The sequence below is a fragment of the Panthera tigris genome, chromosome B3 (assembly GCF_018350195.1).
Source record: "Panthera tigris isolate Pti1 chromosome B3, P.tigris_Pti1_mat1.1, whole genome shotgun sequence".
NCBI classification, from domain to species: domain Eukaryota; kingdom Metazoa; phylum Chordata; class Mammalia; order Carnivora; family Felidae; genus Panthera; species Panthera tigris.
In genome coordinates, this window is record NC_056665.1 from 145,770,341 (window position 1) to 145,789,321 (window position 18,981).

General features: G+C 60.9%; 1 protein-coding gene across 2 annotated transcripts in view; it reads left to right on the forward strand.

The window, feature by feature from the left end:
- The window catches only part of PACS2 (phosphofurin acidic cluster sorting protein 2), a 53,671-nt gene that overhangs the window by 20,656 nt on the left and 14,034 nt on the right, over nt 1-18,981 (forward strand). Inside the window, exons 2-9 of one of the 2 annotated variants that reach the window (XM_042990745.1) lie at nt 8,179-8,266; nt 10,526-10,615; nt 11,668-11,793; nt 12,957-13,119; nt 13,744-13,817; nt 14,017-14,097; nt 15,183-15,242; nt 17,615-17,772. In XM_042990745.1, coding sequence (XP_042846679.1) covers nt 8,179-8,266; nt 10,526-10,615; nt 11,668-11,793; nt 12,957-13,119; nt 13,744-13,817; nt 14,017-14,097; nt 15,183-15,242; nt 17,615-17,772 — 840 coding nt within the window. The remainder of the gene's footprint in view (nt 1-8,178; nt 8,267-10,525; nt 10,616-11,667; nt 11,794-12,956; nt 13,120-13,743; nt 13,818-14,016; nt 14,098-15,182; nt 15,243-17,614; nt 17,773-18,981) is intronic. The other variant, XM_042990746.1, reaches the window with a different exon arrangement.

Below are 18,981 nucleotides of genomic sequence, written 5' to 3' on the forward strand. Positions count from 1 at the left end.
GATGGTGGAGTCCAGAACCCCGTGTTGCTGCCCCCACGCCAGCGTCGCTCCTGAGCACGGACACCCCCATTCGGAGTGCAGATGTTGGGGACCTAGTGAGCGTCCGTCACGGGCATGTGGAGAACAGCGTGAGTCTAAGACAGAAAAATGGAGGTCGCAAAGAGCCAGCGTCATGAGATAGAAACAACGGTGACTTAACGGAGCCGGAGGCCCACTGCGGGGAAAGGCCGAGAACGTGGCCAGCCTTTGGCAAAAGGGGGGAAGAGTCGGAGAACGCACATACAGACGTGGTGGGGAGGAGCTGGCAGGGAAACGTCAGGAGCGCGGCAGACAACGCCGATTAATATGAAACCTGAGAGGGCAGTTGGTGAGATCATGAATGAAAAACTGACTTGGTGAAAGAGAAAACGTGAATTACACTACAATTTAGTCAAGTTGCGTTAAAACCTCCTGTTCCCTAAACAGCGTCGTATGGTTTTATTGGTGAATTTCACCAACTCTTTAAGAGATAAGTCCTGTCTCCTACAAAGTGCTGCGGAGACTGGAAAGGCATCCGCTTTTTAAGGGCAGTAGGACCCTGAAAACAGGAGTTCTGTAATGTTGATTGGTCCAAGAGCAGCGTCCAGGGTCCGTGTCGAAATGCCTGCAGTAACAGCTGGAAAATAAAAGCAGCTTTAGTCACGAGAACAAGGGGTGTCTGTCTAGGAATCAAGTGGACGCGGGCCTCGAAGGCACGTGGCACTCGCCCCAGGACAGGAAGCACCTGGGCGAGGGGTGCACAGACTCCGCTGCCCAGACAGAAGTCAGGCACACGAGGACCCAGGCGGGGAAAGACCCCTGCGAGCTAAGCCTACAGTTTACGTGGAACAGACCGGTGGCTTGAGGCAAGAGTGAAGGGTGTCCGCGTTGGCGGCGTACCTTCCTTCCGCAGCAGACGGGTGTTTGTTTAAATAGGCTGTACTAATTAATACTGTCAGTTTGGCGCAAGTACAGACGGATGAGCGCAGAATCACCCTTGGGACCACGGCAGGCTTCGGAGAGGGCCCGGGCGTCCGTAAGGACAGGACGAGCCCTCGAACTAGGGGACCGCCGGACACCCGTAAATGACCGTCTCTGCACACACAGCACGGCCCGGGGCGCCCGAATGCCCTGGGCGTCAAAGCAGGAGGAGCGGTCGGGAGGAGGGGGCCGGGCTCAAAGAACGGCGCGCGAGAGTGCGCCCCGAGGCCTAAACCGTGAGACGCGTTTATTACGTAAGCACGCGGGAAACACCTTCGCGTGACCGCCTGCGGCCAGGAGATGGTATCTGCCGCGAATGCCTCCAGAGTAGATGAGTCCTGGGCGGTGAGAAGACACCGCGCGCGAGAGGGACGGGCGGAGGGCACGGACGGGCTGCAGGCCGTGCTCGCGGCCACGGGCACCTCCCGGCAGCAAGCGCAAGGGGGAAACACAGACCCAGACGGAAAGACTGCTGCCTCGGGGTGTTGGTGAGCGTCCCGAGCCCCACTGCCTCCCCCTCGAATCACACGTCGAATCCCTAACTCCAGAAGCACCTCGGGGGCGAGTGTGGTCACAGCCTTGCAGAGGTGGTAAGTTGAGACGGTGAGACCGTTCGTCAGGACGTTTGGGAAACACGAGGCCGTTAGGCGGGTCCTAGCGCAGCACAGCCACGGACACGTGTGCAAAGGGCGGGGGTGTGAGGGCCACCGCCCGCGAGCCGAGGACAGAGGCCTGGGACGGACCCTTGTCCCAGGTGCGGTCCTGCCGGCGTCCTGGTCTTGGACTTCCCGCCTCCGGAAGCCGCCTGGGTCCTGGTGGCCGTCCCGGGCCCCCGAGTGTGTGTGCGGGTCAGCACGCCCCTGGGCCAGTAGGATGCACATTAGTCCCGTAACCTGGGAGCTCTGGGCAGAGCCCGGACCACGCAGCCCCCTGCATGTGGCTGCCCCTCGGAGCACGTGTGGACCAGAGCGTGTTGTGTGTCTGCAGGCACCCGGAGAGGGTGGACAGGCCACGTGCTCGCGTGGTACGGGAGCGCGCGTTTATCAGGTGGTCCAGCGCTGCCGCAGTCCGAGAGAAACCAGGTGTGGGGTGGAGAGGACACGTCACAGACACGTAGGCTGTGTGACGTGCGCCGTGCCACCTCAGAAACCATGCCCTGCCGCGCGCGTGTGTGTGTGTGTGTGTGTGTGTGGTGACAACAGTGTGCCTGGCAGTCTGGCACCATCGGGGAACCAGAAACTGAGCCTCCCCACCCCCACCCCCCACCTGGGGTAGCCCCGCAGGTGTTTGTGGTCCAGGGACGGACGGCACGTCTCGTCCATGTCTGGGTCAGGGTGGCTGCCTGGGCCCAGACACCGCGGCCTGGAGAAGGAACGAGCAAGGGGGGAGCCACACGTCACCCCTGCTCAGGTTCCACCACCTGGCTGTTCAGGGGCCTCACCCGGCTGCCCGCCGGGCAGGACTGTGGCCTCTGGGGGGAAAGGGTGGGGGGGGGGCGGTTGGGGGACGGCTGGCCGACTCCTGGAAGGAGACCCCCCCCCCCCATGGTGGCTCCCGCAAAGGGGAAGGAGGGCGGGGCGGGGAGGCACACGGCGGGCACACGGCGGGTGTCTGTGGTTCTGGCCCCGATCTCTTTAAAAAGATCTGAAGTCAACGCAGAGGGGTTATTGATTTCCGGCGTGGGATGGCTGGGTGTTAGTGATGTCACCGCGGTGCTTCTGGAAGCCCCACGCTTCTGTGCCTCAGAAAGCCAGACCGCGCTCCTCCGGGGTTGGCTGTGCAGTGGGCTTTCCAGTCCCGAGCAGACGCCATCCCAGAGGGAGGAGAGGGCAGGCGGGGGGCCGGTGTCCCTCGGATGGGATGCCGGGTTTTCGCCCGTTGGGGGCACGGTGGGCGTACTGACAGCGCGGCCTCCTTTTCTGTTACTGCTGAGGCTGCTACGTTGCAGGGCGTCTGACACAGTAACAGCCCCAGCTTAGTGATGAATCATCGTTGGTGGGGTGTTTTCAGCGGATTTGCTCATGATTTCCTTGCGGGCCTGGTGTTATGCAATGACTCTCGTCCTTGGCTATAATCTATAACCCAGCCCTCAGGCCTTTCTCTCCGAACCCATCTTGTAGAAAAACAAGTGATGTTTCTTCCATCTGGCTCAGTGTCTGTATGCAAATGACTCCTTGGATGCTTCTCATGTTGTTTGCACGTCGCATCAGCTCAAACGTATCTTAGAATTTAAAAAAAAAAGAAAGAAAGAAAAAAGAGGGAAATCCAAATGGCTTGTGATTGTCCTGCCCATCCGGAAGGCGTAACTCTGGAGGCAAGCCGGTCAGCGGCAGTGTAGACGGACCCTCTGCACGGCCACGAGTCGCCTGCAGAGGCTTCGAGAAGAGACACCCTTCCCTTCCCACAGAAAGTCCGAGGCTCTGTTCGTGGCCTCTCTAGGGGTCCCTGTGACGAGGACACGTCAGAGTGGGGTGCCACTCCCCCAGACACAGTCGTGTCCGTCCCAGCTGTGGAAAGCAGATGCTGGGCCCACCCCAGCCCCTGCCCAGTCTAACCAGTTGTCTAGAAACAGGCGTCGTGAAAAGCCCTGAGGAGCTCGAGACCCAAAGAGGGGCTGTGTGGGCATTTCAGATAATTTGTTTCTTCGCAGCAGGACCCAGATAAGGCCTCCCTTGGGTCTTGTGGCATCTTTTAATTTTTGAAAACTTACTGTTCACAACTTACAGTAAAGTTCAGCCTGCCGCCGTGTTTGTCCCCAGCTTTGAGGTCCATGTTACCCCCTCAACCAGGCTCAGGACACTGGACAGTCCGCCCAGAACCACCCCTGCAGTAGGGGTGGGGCAGGGACCTTGTTGGTTTTCATTTACATCTTTTCATGTGCTGCTTTGCTGTCTGTATGTCTTTTTTGGTGAAGCATCTGCAAATCTTTTGCCTGTTTTTTAATTGGATTCTTTATGTTCCTGCTGTTGAATTTTGAGGGTGCTTTATATATTGTGGATTAAACCCTTGGTCAGATACGCAGTGTGCAAGTATTTTCTGCCAGTCCTAGCCCCTTTCCATTTTTCACAAAATTTTGGTGAAGTCTAGCACAGTGGACTTCCTGTGTCTGTCCTGTACCTCCCTGCCTCTGCCCTGCGAGCAGCGCGCAGGTCCCTGCGGATCCGGACAGCCCTCGCCTTCCTCGGTTCTCCTCTTCAGAGTCCTTTTTTTTTTTTTTTTTTTTTAATGTTTGTTTATTTTTGAGAAAGAGAGAGAGAGAGAGAGAGAGAGAGGGAGGGAGGGAGAGGGAGACACAGAATCTGAAGCAGGCTCCAGGTTCTGAGCTGCCAGCACAGAGCCGGACCCAGGGCTCAAAGTCAAGAACCTCAAGATCATGACCCGAGCCGAAGTTGGATACCCAACCGACTGAGCCACCCAGGAGCCCCTAGAGTCCTTTTGATTACCCTAGTTCCTTTGCCATTCTGCGTGAACTTAAAAGCCAGCTTACTGGTAGCTACCAAAGAGCAGTGCTGGGATTTCACGGGTGCTAAGCCTGCAGGTCTAGTCTGGGGAACACTGATGCCCCATGCGGTGGCTCAGGTCCACCTGCTGAACCCTTGGCTGGCCCCTTTCATTAGCTGGCACGTCCCACACTGGTCTTGTTACGTTTGGGTATTTTCTTTTTGTTTTTGGAGTTCCTACAAATGGCAGTTTTAGGAAACTGACTTTCAGTTGTTCGTTGCCAATATGTAGAAATGGGACTATTTATCTTTTGAACTTGTATCATATGATCTTGCTAGTGAGCTCATTAGTTTGGGGGCTTCCACATTTTCCCACATTCCTTGGGCTATTCTGCATAAACTATTGTGTTACGCAAACAAGAGCTGTGTTTTTCCTTTTCTTGCCTTATTGCATAGGCAGGCCTTCAGCTCTGTGCTGTGCTGCAGGGGACAGCCTACCCCCGGTGAGGGGGAGGCCTGCCTCTCGGTCTCAGGTGCTGGCCCGTCCTGCCGCCAGCACGACATTGGCCACTCAGCATGTTCCCGTCTGCCCCCAGTTCGCCAAGAGTTTTGATCACAAATGGGATTGAATTTTGTCAATTCTTAAAAATCGGTTGAGATTTTATGGTTTTTCTTACTTAGCCTGTTGATGGGGTTAATTACACTGATTGGTTATAAATGTTGATAAGCCTTGCCTTCCTGGAACAGACCCAGGTAGTCGTGACATGTTATACTCATTTCTTTCCATACATGATGAGTTCAGTGTGCTAATATTTTGTTGAAGATCTTTATGTCTGTGTTCATAAAGGAATACTGGTTTATAGGTTTCTTTTTTTGTATGTTTTTGTCTGGTGTTGGTATCAGGGTAATTGCTGACCTCATAAAATGAGTTGAGAAGTATTCCTTCCTCTTCTCTTTTCTGGAAGATACTACATGCAATTGGTGTTGTTTCATCTTTTGGTGTCTGGTTAAATCCACCTGGAGTTTTCTTTTTCAGGAGGTGTTTTGCCCTTCAGTTTGTCTAATGGATTAGGCTGTTGGGATGATCTGTTCATGGTCCGCGGCAGTTTGTAGGTTCGGGGTCGCGTCGCACACTGTTACGTATCGTTATGTCGTGTGCAAGCCCCCAGACTTCCCGCTGTCTACCGGGGTCCTTGTCCCTGACACCCTGTGACCTTCTTTCGTTTCTGGTATTGGTGGTTCTGTCCTCTTTTTTCTTTGTTAGGCTAGGGGTTTTATCAGTTCCATTGCTCTTCCCAAAGAACCAGTTTTCGTTTTGTTTTATTCTTTACTCTATATTTTATTTCCGTATTGTTTTTCTATGTTCAATTTCTTGGTACTGCTTTTGTCTCCTTACTTCCTTGCCCGCTCGCTCTGGGTTCCGTTGGCTCCTTTCCCAAGATCTTGAGGTGGAGCCCAGCCTGGGCACTTGAGGCCTTTCTCACTGCCCAGTGTGAGCGGGCACAGGAGTGGCTGTAGCTGCCTCCCAGGGGTCTCCGCTCCCATCTCACTCACGACCCCACAAGGTACTTCTGGTCTCCTCTGAGCTTTCCTCCTGGGTCCGAGCGCTGCCTGCTGTCCCCAGTGGTTGGCGTTTCCAGCCACCTGTCTACTGTTGATTTCTTTTTGTCTGTTTGGGTTTTCTGTTTTGGTTTTAAGTAGACTCCACGGCCAACGTGGGGCTCGAACTCACCACCTTGAGATCAAGAGTCTCGTGCTCCACCGACCAAGGTGGCCAGGTGCCCCTTTACTGTTGATTTCTAGCGGAGTCTGTGTTGGTCAGAGAACACACTTTACGTGACTTCTGTTCTTTGAAGATGAAGCAATGCCAGTTGTACGCGACGTCTTGGCAGTCTGTTTCCTGCAGACTCAGAGCTGCCTGCCGGGCAGAGCAGGCTGGGCTTCCCCAGGGCGCACGCGTGTCCGGGGCCGTCGCAGCCTGGAGCCCTCCTGCTGCCGAGTCACCTGCCTCGCTGCCGGGGGAGGCCCTCACGTCTGTCTCCTGGCCCCTGTGGGCTCAGTGGAGTGCGGTGCCGTCACCATCGTCCGCCACGTGGCCCTGAGTGCCGCGTTGTGACAGGCTGGCGTTCGGCCCGGGATGGGAATGGGTGGCGTGTGCCGGTCCTAGCTTATCAGAGACGTGACTGCCGTTGAGAGGAGAGTTTACTGTCCTTCACCAGCCCCTGGAAACAGGAGGCAGCAGGTCCTGGGGGCTGGCCCTGGGTGCTTAGGGCAGAGGGACATTAGGTTGGTGTTGAGGGTTGCTTAAGGAGGGATTCAGAGTATGGGCTGTGGATTCAGGGGAGATGGAAGTGGTTCTGGCCAGGAGTTGGCCCGTAATTAAAGGATGTCAGCTAGAAAAATACAGAATCTAATGAAACACACAACAGCAGGGTCCTTCTTCATTTCATGCCCACAATGGCAGTGGGGTCTCAGCTCCATGCCCAGGACCATGGTGGCTATCTCTGCCCCGTGGGTGGTTGGCAAGTGCTCAGGGAGCCCACGGAACTTTCCAAGGCCACACCGTTGACCACACGCAGGCCTATATCCAGACCTGAACCCGCCTGCCTCGCACGGTCGCTGCCTGCCGTCCAGATGTAGAAATGTGAGCAGGAAGAGTCTCCGAAGTCAGCAGATGGCCGCACCCCTCGTCCTGGCCACGGCCGCACCTGTCCTGCCTCTTGGGGTTAGACGCACGCTTCGGGGACTGAGTGACGACTCAGCTGGGCACGGACAGAGTGCCTTTCCCAAATAGGGCCCGTGGGGTTCCGGCACAGGTGTCTGGGACTCGGCCCGGCTCCCTGAGCTGTGTGGCCGGCTGCGGCAGCCCTGGCTGGTGGCGCTCCCGGGTGTGGTGCTGTCGCGTCAGCAGCCCACTGGCCTCCGGGCGGGAAACCGGGCCGGGGTTTCAGGGAGCCGTGGAGAGAGGTCCCGGCTGAGTTCCGTGATGCCCACCCCCCCCACCCCCGCCCGTGCCCGCGCCCCTCCCCGCAGCCCCGCTCCCCTGCCTGGACCCCCTGGTGGGGTTGTTCTGGGCAGGCCCCAATGCCTCCCGGGAGGAAAGGCTGCGTGGACGGGGTCCTGTAATGTCAGGTGGGCGAGGCACACGCCGCAGCAACAGCAGAAGAAAGGGACCCCACTGACCGCGGGGCACAGTGCGGGCGTGCCCCCAGGCCACCCGGGCCCCGCCCTCGCCCCCCCCTTCCCAGTCCCCTGCTTTGGGGGTGGGAGGGTGAGTGGGGAAAGGGAGGGTTCCGGAAGCTCAGGGCCCAGGCCGGCAGGAGGCCTGGGGCAAGGGCGGTGGGGGGGGGGGGGGGGGGGGGGGGGGGTCGAGACGAGGGGGCGGGGCCGGGTGGGCGGGGCCTGCGGAGGCTGGAAGCTGGGACTGCAGGTGGGCAGCCGGTACCTGGGGGGGCTTCCCTGGTCTGCGCGCCCTTCCCGGGCTGCCCTGCCCCCAGACGTGCATCGAGCGCCCCCACAAGCAGGAGACCCGCTCCCTGCGACCCTCCGGAGTGAGGGGATGCCCAGTGGCACCTACCACCTGCAGGGAGCCTTGAGGGTGGCCCTGGGCCTAGCTGAGGTCCCTGGGGAGACGCGAGGGCCACATCTGGGGCTGGAGCTGCCCAGGGCGGGCCTTCCTAGGGCTCCAGGGGCTGTGGGAGGGCGCTGGCCCTGCTGAGCAGCCCTTTGGCCCCTGCAGGTTGTGCAGCCTGACCTTGAAGAAGCTGGTGGTGTTCACAGAACTGGAGAAGGAGCTGGTCTCGGTGGTGATTGCCGTCAAGATGCAGGTGAGGGCAGTCCACCCAGGGTGCCTGTGCCGTCCTGGAGATGGGGGCATGGCCACACGGCCAGCTCTCTGCCCTGGGTGCTTGACCTGGAGGAGGGTCCTGGCGCTCTGGCACGGTTGGACCCCACACAACCAGGGTGCAGTCCTGTCCGCGTGAAGGGCTGGCGGCTGGGGAGTGTGGAGGGACGCGAGTGTGTGTGTGCGGGTGACTTGCACAAGGGCCTTCCCGGAACAGAATTGTGCCGCCCACACCCTCGCATGTGCGCCCAGTGCCCGCCGGCCCTTCTCTGCCAACCTCTGACCCGGGGCTGGTCATCCTCAGGCCCCTCTCTGTCCCTCTGATCCTCGTGGGATCTTGCCTTGAAACAAATCACTCTTCCAGGAGGACCTGACCCGGGCCCCCACCCTGGGGGGCAGCGGCCCTCAGCACTGCCTTCACCCAGCCGCCAGCCGCCCTGCAGGAGGTGCCGTGTGTGCTTCCTTGACCCCTTCAGGGATGCCAGTTCCCCGTCCACTCCCGAGTCAGGAGGGCTCTCAGCCCCCTGCTGCTCATATGGTGCCTCCCGTGGCCCTTTGCAGGCGCGTCCCCCCTACGGATGGGGTCCGCCCTGTAGGCACCTCCCTCCCCCAGTGGCCGTGCTCACCGGCAGCTGCGTGTGCCGCCTCCTCCTTCGAGCGGCCCCCTCAGCTGTGCCTGTCCTGTTAGGGCCCCAGACCGTCCGACGCCCCACGGGACAGAGTGCCCGCTGCACCCCCGTCCCGGGCTGCTAGAGCCCACATTCACGGACCCCGCGAGCTCAGGCGACGGGGGTGCTGGTCCGCGTGCTCCATAGCTCCGTGTGGGCCGGGAGCAGCCGATGCCATGTGGTCCACAGGCCGTCCACCCGGACCCGCAGCTGTGCCCGGGACCCCTCCCTCCCCATCACTCCCATCAACTCACACGTCTGTTGTTTTTGTCCTGGACCCACTCCCGCTGCTGCCCTCAGCTGCTTCTCTGCACCCTCGTCTTGGTCAGACGCCACAGGAGCCCCTTCCCCCCGTAGCCGCAGTTCTCTTTTGTGGCTCCGAACCCACCTGCCCTTGGTGCCCCGCAGACGTGGGGCCACACCATGTCCGTCCCGTGGCTTCCTGCAATCAGCATTCAGCCTCCCGGTCTGTCCATGTTGGGACAGCTGTTTAAAAAAATTTTGGCGGGGGAGGGGGGCACCTGGGTGGCTCAGTCAGTTGAGCATCTGACTTCAGCTCAGGTCATGGTCTCCCGGTTCGGGGGTTAGAGCCCCATGTCAGGCTCTGCGCTGACATTTCAGAGCCTGGAGCCTGCTTTAGATTCTGTGTCTCCCTCTCTCTCTGCTCTTCCCCTACTCATGCTCTGTCTCTGTTTCTCTCTCAAACATAAATAAACATTTAAAAATAAATGAACTGTTAAAAAAATTAAAGAAAACAATTTTTTTAATGTTTATTTGAGAGAGAGAGAGAGAGAGAGAGCGGGGGAGGCACAGAATCCGAAGCAGGCTCCAGGCTCCAAGCTGTTGGCACAGAGCCCGACATGGGGCTTGAACTCACAAACCGTGAGATCACGACTTGAGCCGAAGTTGCTCGCTTAACCAGCTGAGCCACCAGGCGCCCCTAGGACAGTCACTTTTAAAACAGTACTGTGAGAAACATCTTTAATGCCTTTGGGGTTTATTTTGGTAGAGGACTTGAGGTAAAGACCTGTATGTTTTGTACAAATGACTTGTTATTTTCTTACCACAGGTATTTAGTGATTAGTTTTTCCTAGTGACCTGAGAGCTCATCATACACTGAGTTTGTGTTTTGTGCATCTATGTATGTATTTTCAGTTGTGTTTCTAGACTTCTCATCTGGTCCCAGTGACGGCGCTGCCGTGTGTTAATTATTACACCTTGTACCACATTTTGCTTTCTGGGGAGGCAGTCACCCCTCAGAAATGCTTGGCATCTCACACACCTGAACGGGTGCCGTCCATTTACCCCCTGACCCCGCTGCGGCATTTTGGTAGTCACATGAGGTGTGGCAGGGACCGTTCTTGGTCAGCTACAGGAGGACTTGGAGGGTCAAGGACGTGGACATTTTTAAGACTCTTGAGAAGTCTCCCCAACGGTGCCTTTGGGAATCCCGTGAGCCTGTGCCGTCCCCCCTCCGACCTGTGGCTTTTCATCCCGAGTGTTTTCGGGGAGCCGACGTGACGTCCTTAGCCAGTTTCCTCTTGTGAGTGAGAAGCTGTCCTGTTGTGTCCCAGGGCTCCAAACGGATCCTGCGGTCCCACGAGATCGTGCTGCCCCCCAGTGGACAAGTGGAGACCGACCTGGCGCTGACCTTCTCCCTGCAGGTGGGCCTGTCCTCCCCTCCGGCTCAGCCAGAGCCTTAGAAGAGCGTGTGCTTTGTCAGATCGAGCTTTCCCTCCTGTTCCTGCCGTGAAGAGAACGTAGTGAGGCCTAGACTCACCCTCAAAAGGCCGTTTGGGGGGCCCCCGGCTGGATCAGTCGGTGGAGGTTGTGCGTTCGAGCCCCACGCTGGGTGTAGAGATCCCTTAGATGAAGAAAGAAAACCTTTTTAAAAAGACTATTTTGTTCCAGTGTTTAGAAGAGGTGGGGGGAACATATGGACCCTCAGTGCTGCAAGTTCAGACCCCCGTGAAGTATGCTGGGTTTGGTGCGACCGCGGCACGGGCCCCCCCAGCGAGAACCAGAACCCCTGCCCTGGCGCCTCCCCCCCACCGAGGGCCGGCCTGCACAGCTGCTCTCCTGCCTTCCTCTCTCTCTGGGGGGTTGTTTTAAGGGGGTGCTGCTGTCCTGTTAACACACTCGCTTTAAAGATGAATACCATGTGGGCGTCAGCTCACGTCCCGTTGAAAACCTTCTCTCCTGGTGAGTGTGTCGCAGAGGGCTGTGGTTGAGTGAGGCCGGCGACAACCCCGCTGGCCCCTGCCTCCCGCCGGCCCCCCGGGCCTGCCTGGCTGTGCACGTGACCCTAATTCTGACGCCACCACGGGACCTTCTGGGTTATGTGTTGAGTTTCTTCGGGGGCCAGTTTTATCAGAGAGCTGTTCACCCTCGTAAGTGCACGGCTCTGCGGTCTGGACAGCCGCGTGCAGGGGTGTGGCCTGTGCTCCTCGCACGTGAGCCCTGTTGTTGTGGCAGCCCCTGGCGTGCTCTGCACGGCAGCCTGGACCGGCACCACTCACGGGCCCACGCCCTCTGCAGTCTGCGTCGTGGGCAGCTGTGCTGGGTGGCCACCGCCCCGCTGATTGCCCAGAGACCCTGGCAGTCCGCTCACACCTGCCAGCGGCGGCTCTTAGCGTGTCCCGGACTGAGGCCCACGGTGGCCCAGCGAGGAGTGGCGGCTGGCACATAGGGCAGCCGTGACTTCCCTTCTCTGCAGTACCCTCATTTCTTGAAAAGAGAAGGCAACAAGCTCCAGATCATGCTGCAGCGGAGAAAGCGGTACAAAAACCGGACCATCTTGGGCTACAAGACGCTGGCGGCGGGCTCCATCAACATGGCAGAGGTGAGCGCGTCCCCGCTCAGCCGGCTGCCCCCCCCCCCCCCGGGCGCCCCGACCCGACGGCCTGTGTGGCTGGGCTCTGCTGTGACGGCTGCTCTCTGGCCGAGGGTAGATCCTGGCCCGGCGTGGGTCCGTCCTGCGGCCTCCCGGAAAGAGCGTCCCTGCGGGTGCCCCCACCCCAGCTGCTCCCTCCCGGGACAGCCCCGCTCCCTTCTGCCGGCACTGCCCGGGAGGGTGGCACGCGCATGCTCTGGGTCAGGGGGTGACCTGAACGTCAGGAAGCTCCCTTGGAAACAAGCGCTGTTGGTCAGAATGGAACCCGACTGCCCGACGCCACCTTGTCCTGGGGGACCTGGCGTCCCAGGTGTGGCAGGTGTGGGGCTCAGGAGCCCGGGCCTCTGGGAGCTGTGGGGCGGGCCCTGGTGCCTCTTGTGCCGTGGGGCCTCCACCGTCATGGGGTGGTGGTCCGGGCTGTCCAGGCCACTTTGGTGCCCACACAGAGCTGTGCTGGTGCCCGCCTGGGGCAGGGCAGGGCAGGGCGCCACGTGTGAGTGGGTTGACCAGCCTGACCCCGTGCCCCTCGGCCCTTCTCATCTGGCCTGGGACCCCCATGCGGGGCTCGGACAGTGGCGGTACTGGGTTGAGGGACGGGTGTGGGGCGCAGGCTTTCACCCGGGCTGGCGCACGGGGTGCGCGGAGGCGGTGCCCCTCTCCCTGGTCTAATGGAAATTTCTCCCGACCGGAATGGCTCTAAGGACTCACCGGCCAGGTGGGCCAGCCTCGCGGGCGTTGGCTTTGCCGCACGAGACCCCCGGCCCACGCTGCTGGCCGGTCCTCCTTGGTCCCCCACAGACACAGGCCCCTGGACTTGGGTCTCCGGGGTTGGTGGCCCACAGCCACAGCCTCACACGCTATTCGCTGCGGCCAAGCCCCTCCCCTCTCTGACAGCCTCCAGTCCCCAGTGGCAGAGCCTAGTGCCGATCCGCCCCCCCGCCCCGTTCTTGGCCAGTGGCCTCCCGCGGCCCCCACACCCGTGTCCCGTGCCTCCCCTTGTCAGGCTGCCCCACGGCTGTGTCTCTTGCCTGCCGCGTGCCGTTGCTCACGTGCACCCGGAAAGTGGCGCTGCCCGGTGCGCTTTCTAGCGCCCAGCCCTGCCCTACCCCCAGGTGATGCAGCACCCTTCCGAGGGCGGCCAGGTCCTGAGCCTCTGCAGCAGCGTCAAGGAGGCCTCCGTGAAGGTGGCCGAGATCTGGATCTTCTCCCTGTCCAGCCAGCCCATTGACCACGAGGACAGTGCCATGCAGGCTGGGCCCAAAGCCAAGTCCACAGGTGTGTCTGCCTTCCTGTCCTGCCGGGTTTGAGAAGGCGGGGCGGGGGGCTGAGAGGGTTTGTGGGTTTCCCTCTGGACTGCACCCTCACGACAACATCGTGCCTGCTCTGGGAACCTAGGCTGGGGGTCCCATCCCCGCGCCCTATATACCCCGTGTCCCGCGTCCCGTCCCCACGCCCCGCACCCCGCGTCCCGCGTCTCATCCCCGCACCCCGCACCCCGTGTCCCGCGCGTCCCATCCCTGCGCCCCGCACCCCGTGCCACATGTCCCGTCCCTGCGCCCCACAGCTGCAAGCTCAGCAGGAGGTCACAGGGTTGATCACGATGCCTTCTGGAGTCTGGCACAGATCCTGGCGTGGCTGTTGCCACCGTCATGATGGGGCCACTGTTCCCCTGAGGTGTGGGAGGGCACATGGGGGAGCCAGTCAGGCACGAGATCCAGGCTGAAGTGTCTGAGGCCCACGGGGGCCGCTGTGGGAGCCGGGAGGTGCGGCCCTGCCCCCACCTGGAAGTGCCCGTGGGGGCTGCGGGTGCCCAGGGCCCGGTCCTCTGGCTGCTGCCTCATTGCCGGGACACCGGTCGGAATCTCAAGGCACTCCCTGTTCCATTTGCTCGTTCCGTAGATAACTACTCTGAGGAGGAGTATGAGAGCTTCTCCTCTGAGCAGGAGGCCAGTGACGATGCCGTGCAAGGGCAGGTAACCTGGGGCCTGGTGTGCGGGACGTGCGGCCACCTGGGAGATGTGGCCTCAGGGCTCCCCGCAGCCGCACAGCCCCCGGCAGACAGCCCTGGACCCTCCTGAGGGGCCCGCGTGCGGGAGGCACTGGGAGGGGAAGCGGGGGGGGGGGGGGGGGGGGAGGGCAGTCCTCCCAGCCCGGGGCTCCGTGTCTCCCCAGGACTTGGACGAGGAGGACTTCGATGTGGGCAAGCCCAAGAAGCAGCGGCGATCGATAGTAAGAACGGCGTCCATGACCAGGGTCGGTGGAAACTGGTTTTACTAACACTGGGGCAGGGTGGGGGTGGTCGGGGTTGGGGGGCCCTGGGTGGGGGGTCGGGAGGTGAGGCGCCGTCCGGGTCCCCCTGATCTGGCTCTGCTGGCTTACCCTGAGGCCCAGGCCATGACTCCAGGAGCCGCCCATTGTTCTTTATTCTCTGGCAGGGGGTCCTGGAGCTCACCCTGGGGGGCCAGTGGCTCCTGGCCCTGGGGGCAGGGGAGGAGGCAGGGCTACCCCCGTCCTGCTCAGGCCACTCCAAGAGCAGAGGAACAGAGCTGGGAGGCTGTCCCCTTCCCTGAGTGAGGCCAGTCCCTTGTTTCTGTTCAGCCTCTGGGTCCGCCCAGCACAGAGGCCCTGGGGCCTGGGCAGGCCTGTAGGCGGGTGGGGGGAGCTCCAGACGGAGATGGAGGCCCGTCACAGGACGCCCACCCCGGGGAGAGCTCCCAGAGCCAAGCCGCTGCTGCACGTGGGCTGAGGCCCTCCGGCACGGTGGGTGGACACCGGGTAAAAGGCCACGGGGCACAAGCCCAGACACCTCCCCACCTCCTCTGGAGGCCCCGGCTGGGGGCACGGCAGCACCTGTGTGAGCCTCTGTTTACACTGGGTGTCCGTGCAGGGGAGCGTGGCTCCCCTTGAGGGTGGCTGCCTCAGTCGTGGCCGGAGCTTGGACTCTGAGGCCCAGCGCAGCGCTGGGCACACAGGGAGCTTGGGGTCTCTGCTGAGCCCTCGCTGCCCCCCCTGCCCAGCCCGTGCCCACCCCTGGGTCCTACAGGAGGGAGGCGGTGCCGTGGCAAGGGGCCAGCCACAGGAGGCCGAGGGAAGAGCCACAGGGACGGCACACGCCCTCCCCGCGCCCCTCCTGGGTCTGTTACTAAGTCCGGTGCGGCTGTGGTTCTTAATGCTTGCGAAGGGTCAGTGCTGTTGGCGGGCGAGAGCCGCGCTCGCGGGAGCCCGTACAGACTGTGCGCCAGGCACCTCTCTCCTGCCGGCTGCCCCTGGCAGCCCGCTGTGTCCTTCGCGGGGAACCCACCCCCTTCGGTTCTGATTCTGTCCCACTTGCCTTGCAGCAACAAAACTTCAAGCAGAAGGTCGTGGCCTTGCTGCGAAGGTTTAAAGTGTCAGATGAGGTGAGTGAGATCCTGCCTGCCCCCCAGGCCCACGGCGGGGTGTCCTGATGAGGCGAGGGCTCTGGGGGCACCCGGGCCACATCCTGGCTCTGCCTCTGACCGTCCTGGGCTCCCGTGATACCTCGGGGGTCGAGCAGCGGCTGCCTACGTGTCTCTCGAATCACAACCCAGGGAACAGACCAGGAGGGAGGCTGGACGTCATTCGGGCTGTGACCATGAGTTCTGTGTTTCTTGTTGGTTCTAAGCCGACTATGTTTAGAGCAGCTTCAGGTTTGCAGAGTTGAGCAGAGACTAGCTTCTGTGGGCCCCATCGCCACACACCCGCCCCCCACCGCGGACGCGCCGTGGCACTGGAGCTCCCTCTCTTAGCTGTTTGCCGCCCCAAGTGCGTGGTGATGGGTTTGCTCACTTTTATAACCAGAAGAAAAATGCTTTGGTTTTACCTTCGTGTGGGCAGAGGAAAGCTAGTCCACAGGTTCTGGATCTACCCAGGAGAGGTGGCAGGTAAGTGTCCCAGGTGTCACTGGCACACGTGGTTGTGACAGAACTGAGGGCGATGGCCACCCGTCCACACATGTGAAGCTCCGGGAGGTCAGCTGCTCTCCGACGCAGGCACTGGAATCGGGTTCTCCAGATCGCTCCACAGATTCGGGAGGGTCCCCGTCAAATCCCCAGCTGCCTGTTGGTAGACCAGCGAGTCCTAAAACTTACATGGAAACGCAAGGGACCCGGAACAAACAGAATAAGCGATCGTTAAAAAGAACGAAATTGAAGGAACGATGCTTTCTCATTTCAAAACTCAGGAAGAGGTATGGAATCAAGACCGTACGATCAGCGAGACCGGAAGTGAATCCATTTAAATTTTTTTTAACATTTATTTATTTTTGAGCGAGAGAAGGACAGAGCGTGAGTGGGGGAGGGGCAGAGAGAGAGAGGGAGACACAGAATCCGAAGCAGGCTCCGGGCTCCGAGCCGTCAGCACGGAGCCCGACGCGGGGCTCGAACTCACAGACCAGGAGATCGTGACCTGAGGCGAAGTCGGACGCTCAACCGACCGAGCCCCCCGGGCGCCCTGAATCCTTCTATTTGTGGTCAATTGATTTCTGGCAAGGATGCCAAGACCACCCGATAGGGGGGAATAGGCCTTTCGGCAAATAGCGATGGTACCGCTAGATTTCCAAGTGCTGAAGGGTGAAGTTGGACCCTTACCTCACACCACGTACAAACACCAACTCAAAATGGACCGAAGACCTAAGTATAAGAACTTACACTGTGGCAGTCTTAGGAGAAAACAGAGGAGTGGTCTTGGCGGTAGGACACAGAAGCACGGGAGCCAAAGAGAAAACCAGGGGTCAGACCCCATCAAAACATAAAAGTCATGTGCTCCGAACAACCTTCCAGAAGATGAAATGGTGGCCATAAGATGGAAGGGCTTTACAAGTCGTAGATCCCATGAGAGACCAGTACCCAGAAGATGGAAAACGTACAACCCCAAATACGAAGACGACACGGGTAAGAAATTAATCGTCCAGCGTAACAGTTGGTCAGAGGGTCTGACGAGACGATTTCTCCGAAGAAGATACATAAACAGCCAGCAGACCCACGAGAAGGTGCCCGGCGTCACGAGGCGTCCTGGAGGCGCAAGCGAGAACCTCACCGACCCCCACGCGACGCCCGCCGGCAGCTGCGGCTTCGAGCGGAGCAGGAGACGCTGGCGGGGGTGCGCAGCAGGCCTTCCTCCGGGCGATTCCACCAGCGATGGCATTCTTGGCGTTTACCTACGAGAGACCCGGGCGCGTCCACGCAGACTCAGCGGTCACAGAAGCTTCGTCTACAGCGGCAAACCCCAGAACGTCCACCCCCTGGCGGTGGCTAGACCGCGGACGGCGCGGGCGGTGGCGAGGCCTCGCTGCGGGCAGACACAGCGCAGACGGGTCTTACCGCGCCGCGCCGCGTGAGAGGGCCGCAGAGGGCCGCTCTCCGTGTGGCTCCACCTCCTTGACGTTCCGGAAGAGGACGGACGCACGGGACAGAAGTCGGTTCAGTGGGTGCCTGAGGAGGAGGAGAGGGGACAGTGAGAGGCCAGGGAGGCCCTGGGGAGGGAACATCTCCCGTGTGGCTGTGGTGCTGGCCTGTGCCAGCTGCGCACTTCTGTGTGGAAGCTTGAGTCACGGGGGGAGGAGTGGCCCAGCCGTGCCGGCACCCCGTGACTGGAGGCCCCAGGGGTCACCCCAGCGTCCGGCACAGCTGGGCTTCTGGCACCTGCTGGACAAAGGGTGCTCGGCGGCTCTGCGTCCTTTTCCCACCTGTCCTGCCGAGGGGACCCCCACCCACCCCTCGTGCGTGCGCTCACACGTCTGACGTCATCGTAGGTCCTGGACTCAGAGCAGGACCCTGCAGAGCGTGTCCCCGAGGCGGAGGAGGACCTGGACCTTCTGTATGACACGCTGGACATGGAGAACCCCAGTGACAGCGGCCCTGACCTGGAGGACGATGACAGTGTCCTCAGCACCCCCAAACCAAAGCTCAGGTGAGCACCCCGTGGCCCCCAGGTGTGGCAGGGGGCGCGGGCTGTGGCGGGGGGGTGGATGGGGAGGCTGTATTCTGGAGGGATCTCTGTGGAACCCCAGGTGAGCACCCCGTGGCCCCCCACATGTGGCAGGGGACGCAGGCTGTGGCGGGGTGGGACGGGGAGCCTGTGTTCTGGAGGGATCTCTCTGGAATGCGCTTGGGAGCATGAAGACAGGAGACCAGTTTGGAGGCCCAGTTTGGAGGCCTTGCAGGGTCAGGGATGGAGGGGCAGGGGCCCTGCGTGTGGAGGGTGCTCAGGGGTCTTCCTGAGGTCCCAGCCGGGCTGAGGCGACCATCACAGGAGAGGCCCTTCTGTGCAATGGGGAGACGGGCTGCTGGGACCGCAGGGCTTCCCTGTGCGCAGGGGAGGGGAGTGGGCATGTCCCCAAGGAGCAGGGCATCTGCCTGGCTGGGGCAGGGGAGGGCAGGAGTGCATGTGGCCCGTCTTGGGGGCATCACTGTGGGGTCCGGGCAGGCTGCCAAGAGGGGGCCACGTGGCAGTCCAGAGCCCCCGTGGCCTCCTGGTTTTGTTTTTCACATGGTGGTGGAAGTCGGTTGGAGGGAGACGCGCACATGGGGGGAGGGTGGGCTTTCTGTGCAGCTGCTGAGCCTCTGGTTGTCCTACTGTCGGTGCGCCTGTGGCATCTGCGGGCTCTGGTTCAGGTGTCCGCCTCTGGCCTTCACTGTGGCTCCAGGGGCCCGGCTTCTTGCCTGCTGCCCACCCACCTCCCGAGGCCCCTTGGGCTTTGCCCCCGTCCGCTGGGACAGGCCCTGCTCCTGTCGGCCGCTGGCTGACCCAGGCCACCTCCAGGTCACTGGCAGCTGGTGCTCACAGTTCTGGGAGTCTGCGTGGACATCTCGGGCACTGTTTCTGCCCTCACTCCCACATTTCTCTCTCCCTGGTGGCTTTGGCATCAGACCATGTGCCCCCTGTCCACCGTATCAGCTTGAAAGGCTTCTAAGTCTCTTTGAATCTATGAGTCCCCCCACCCTCTCCCCAGCTGTCTGCTGGGGACAAGGTACTTGGCCTGGTCTGCCTGGGGTTGCTAGATCCTGCTGACCCCACCGTCATTGCACTGTTGAGCCTGTGTTCCTGCCAGCTGGCCGAGGAGCCTGAGGTCCCCTGGCTGGCCTGCTGGCCCTCCAACAGAACTGCTGGGTGCAGCCT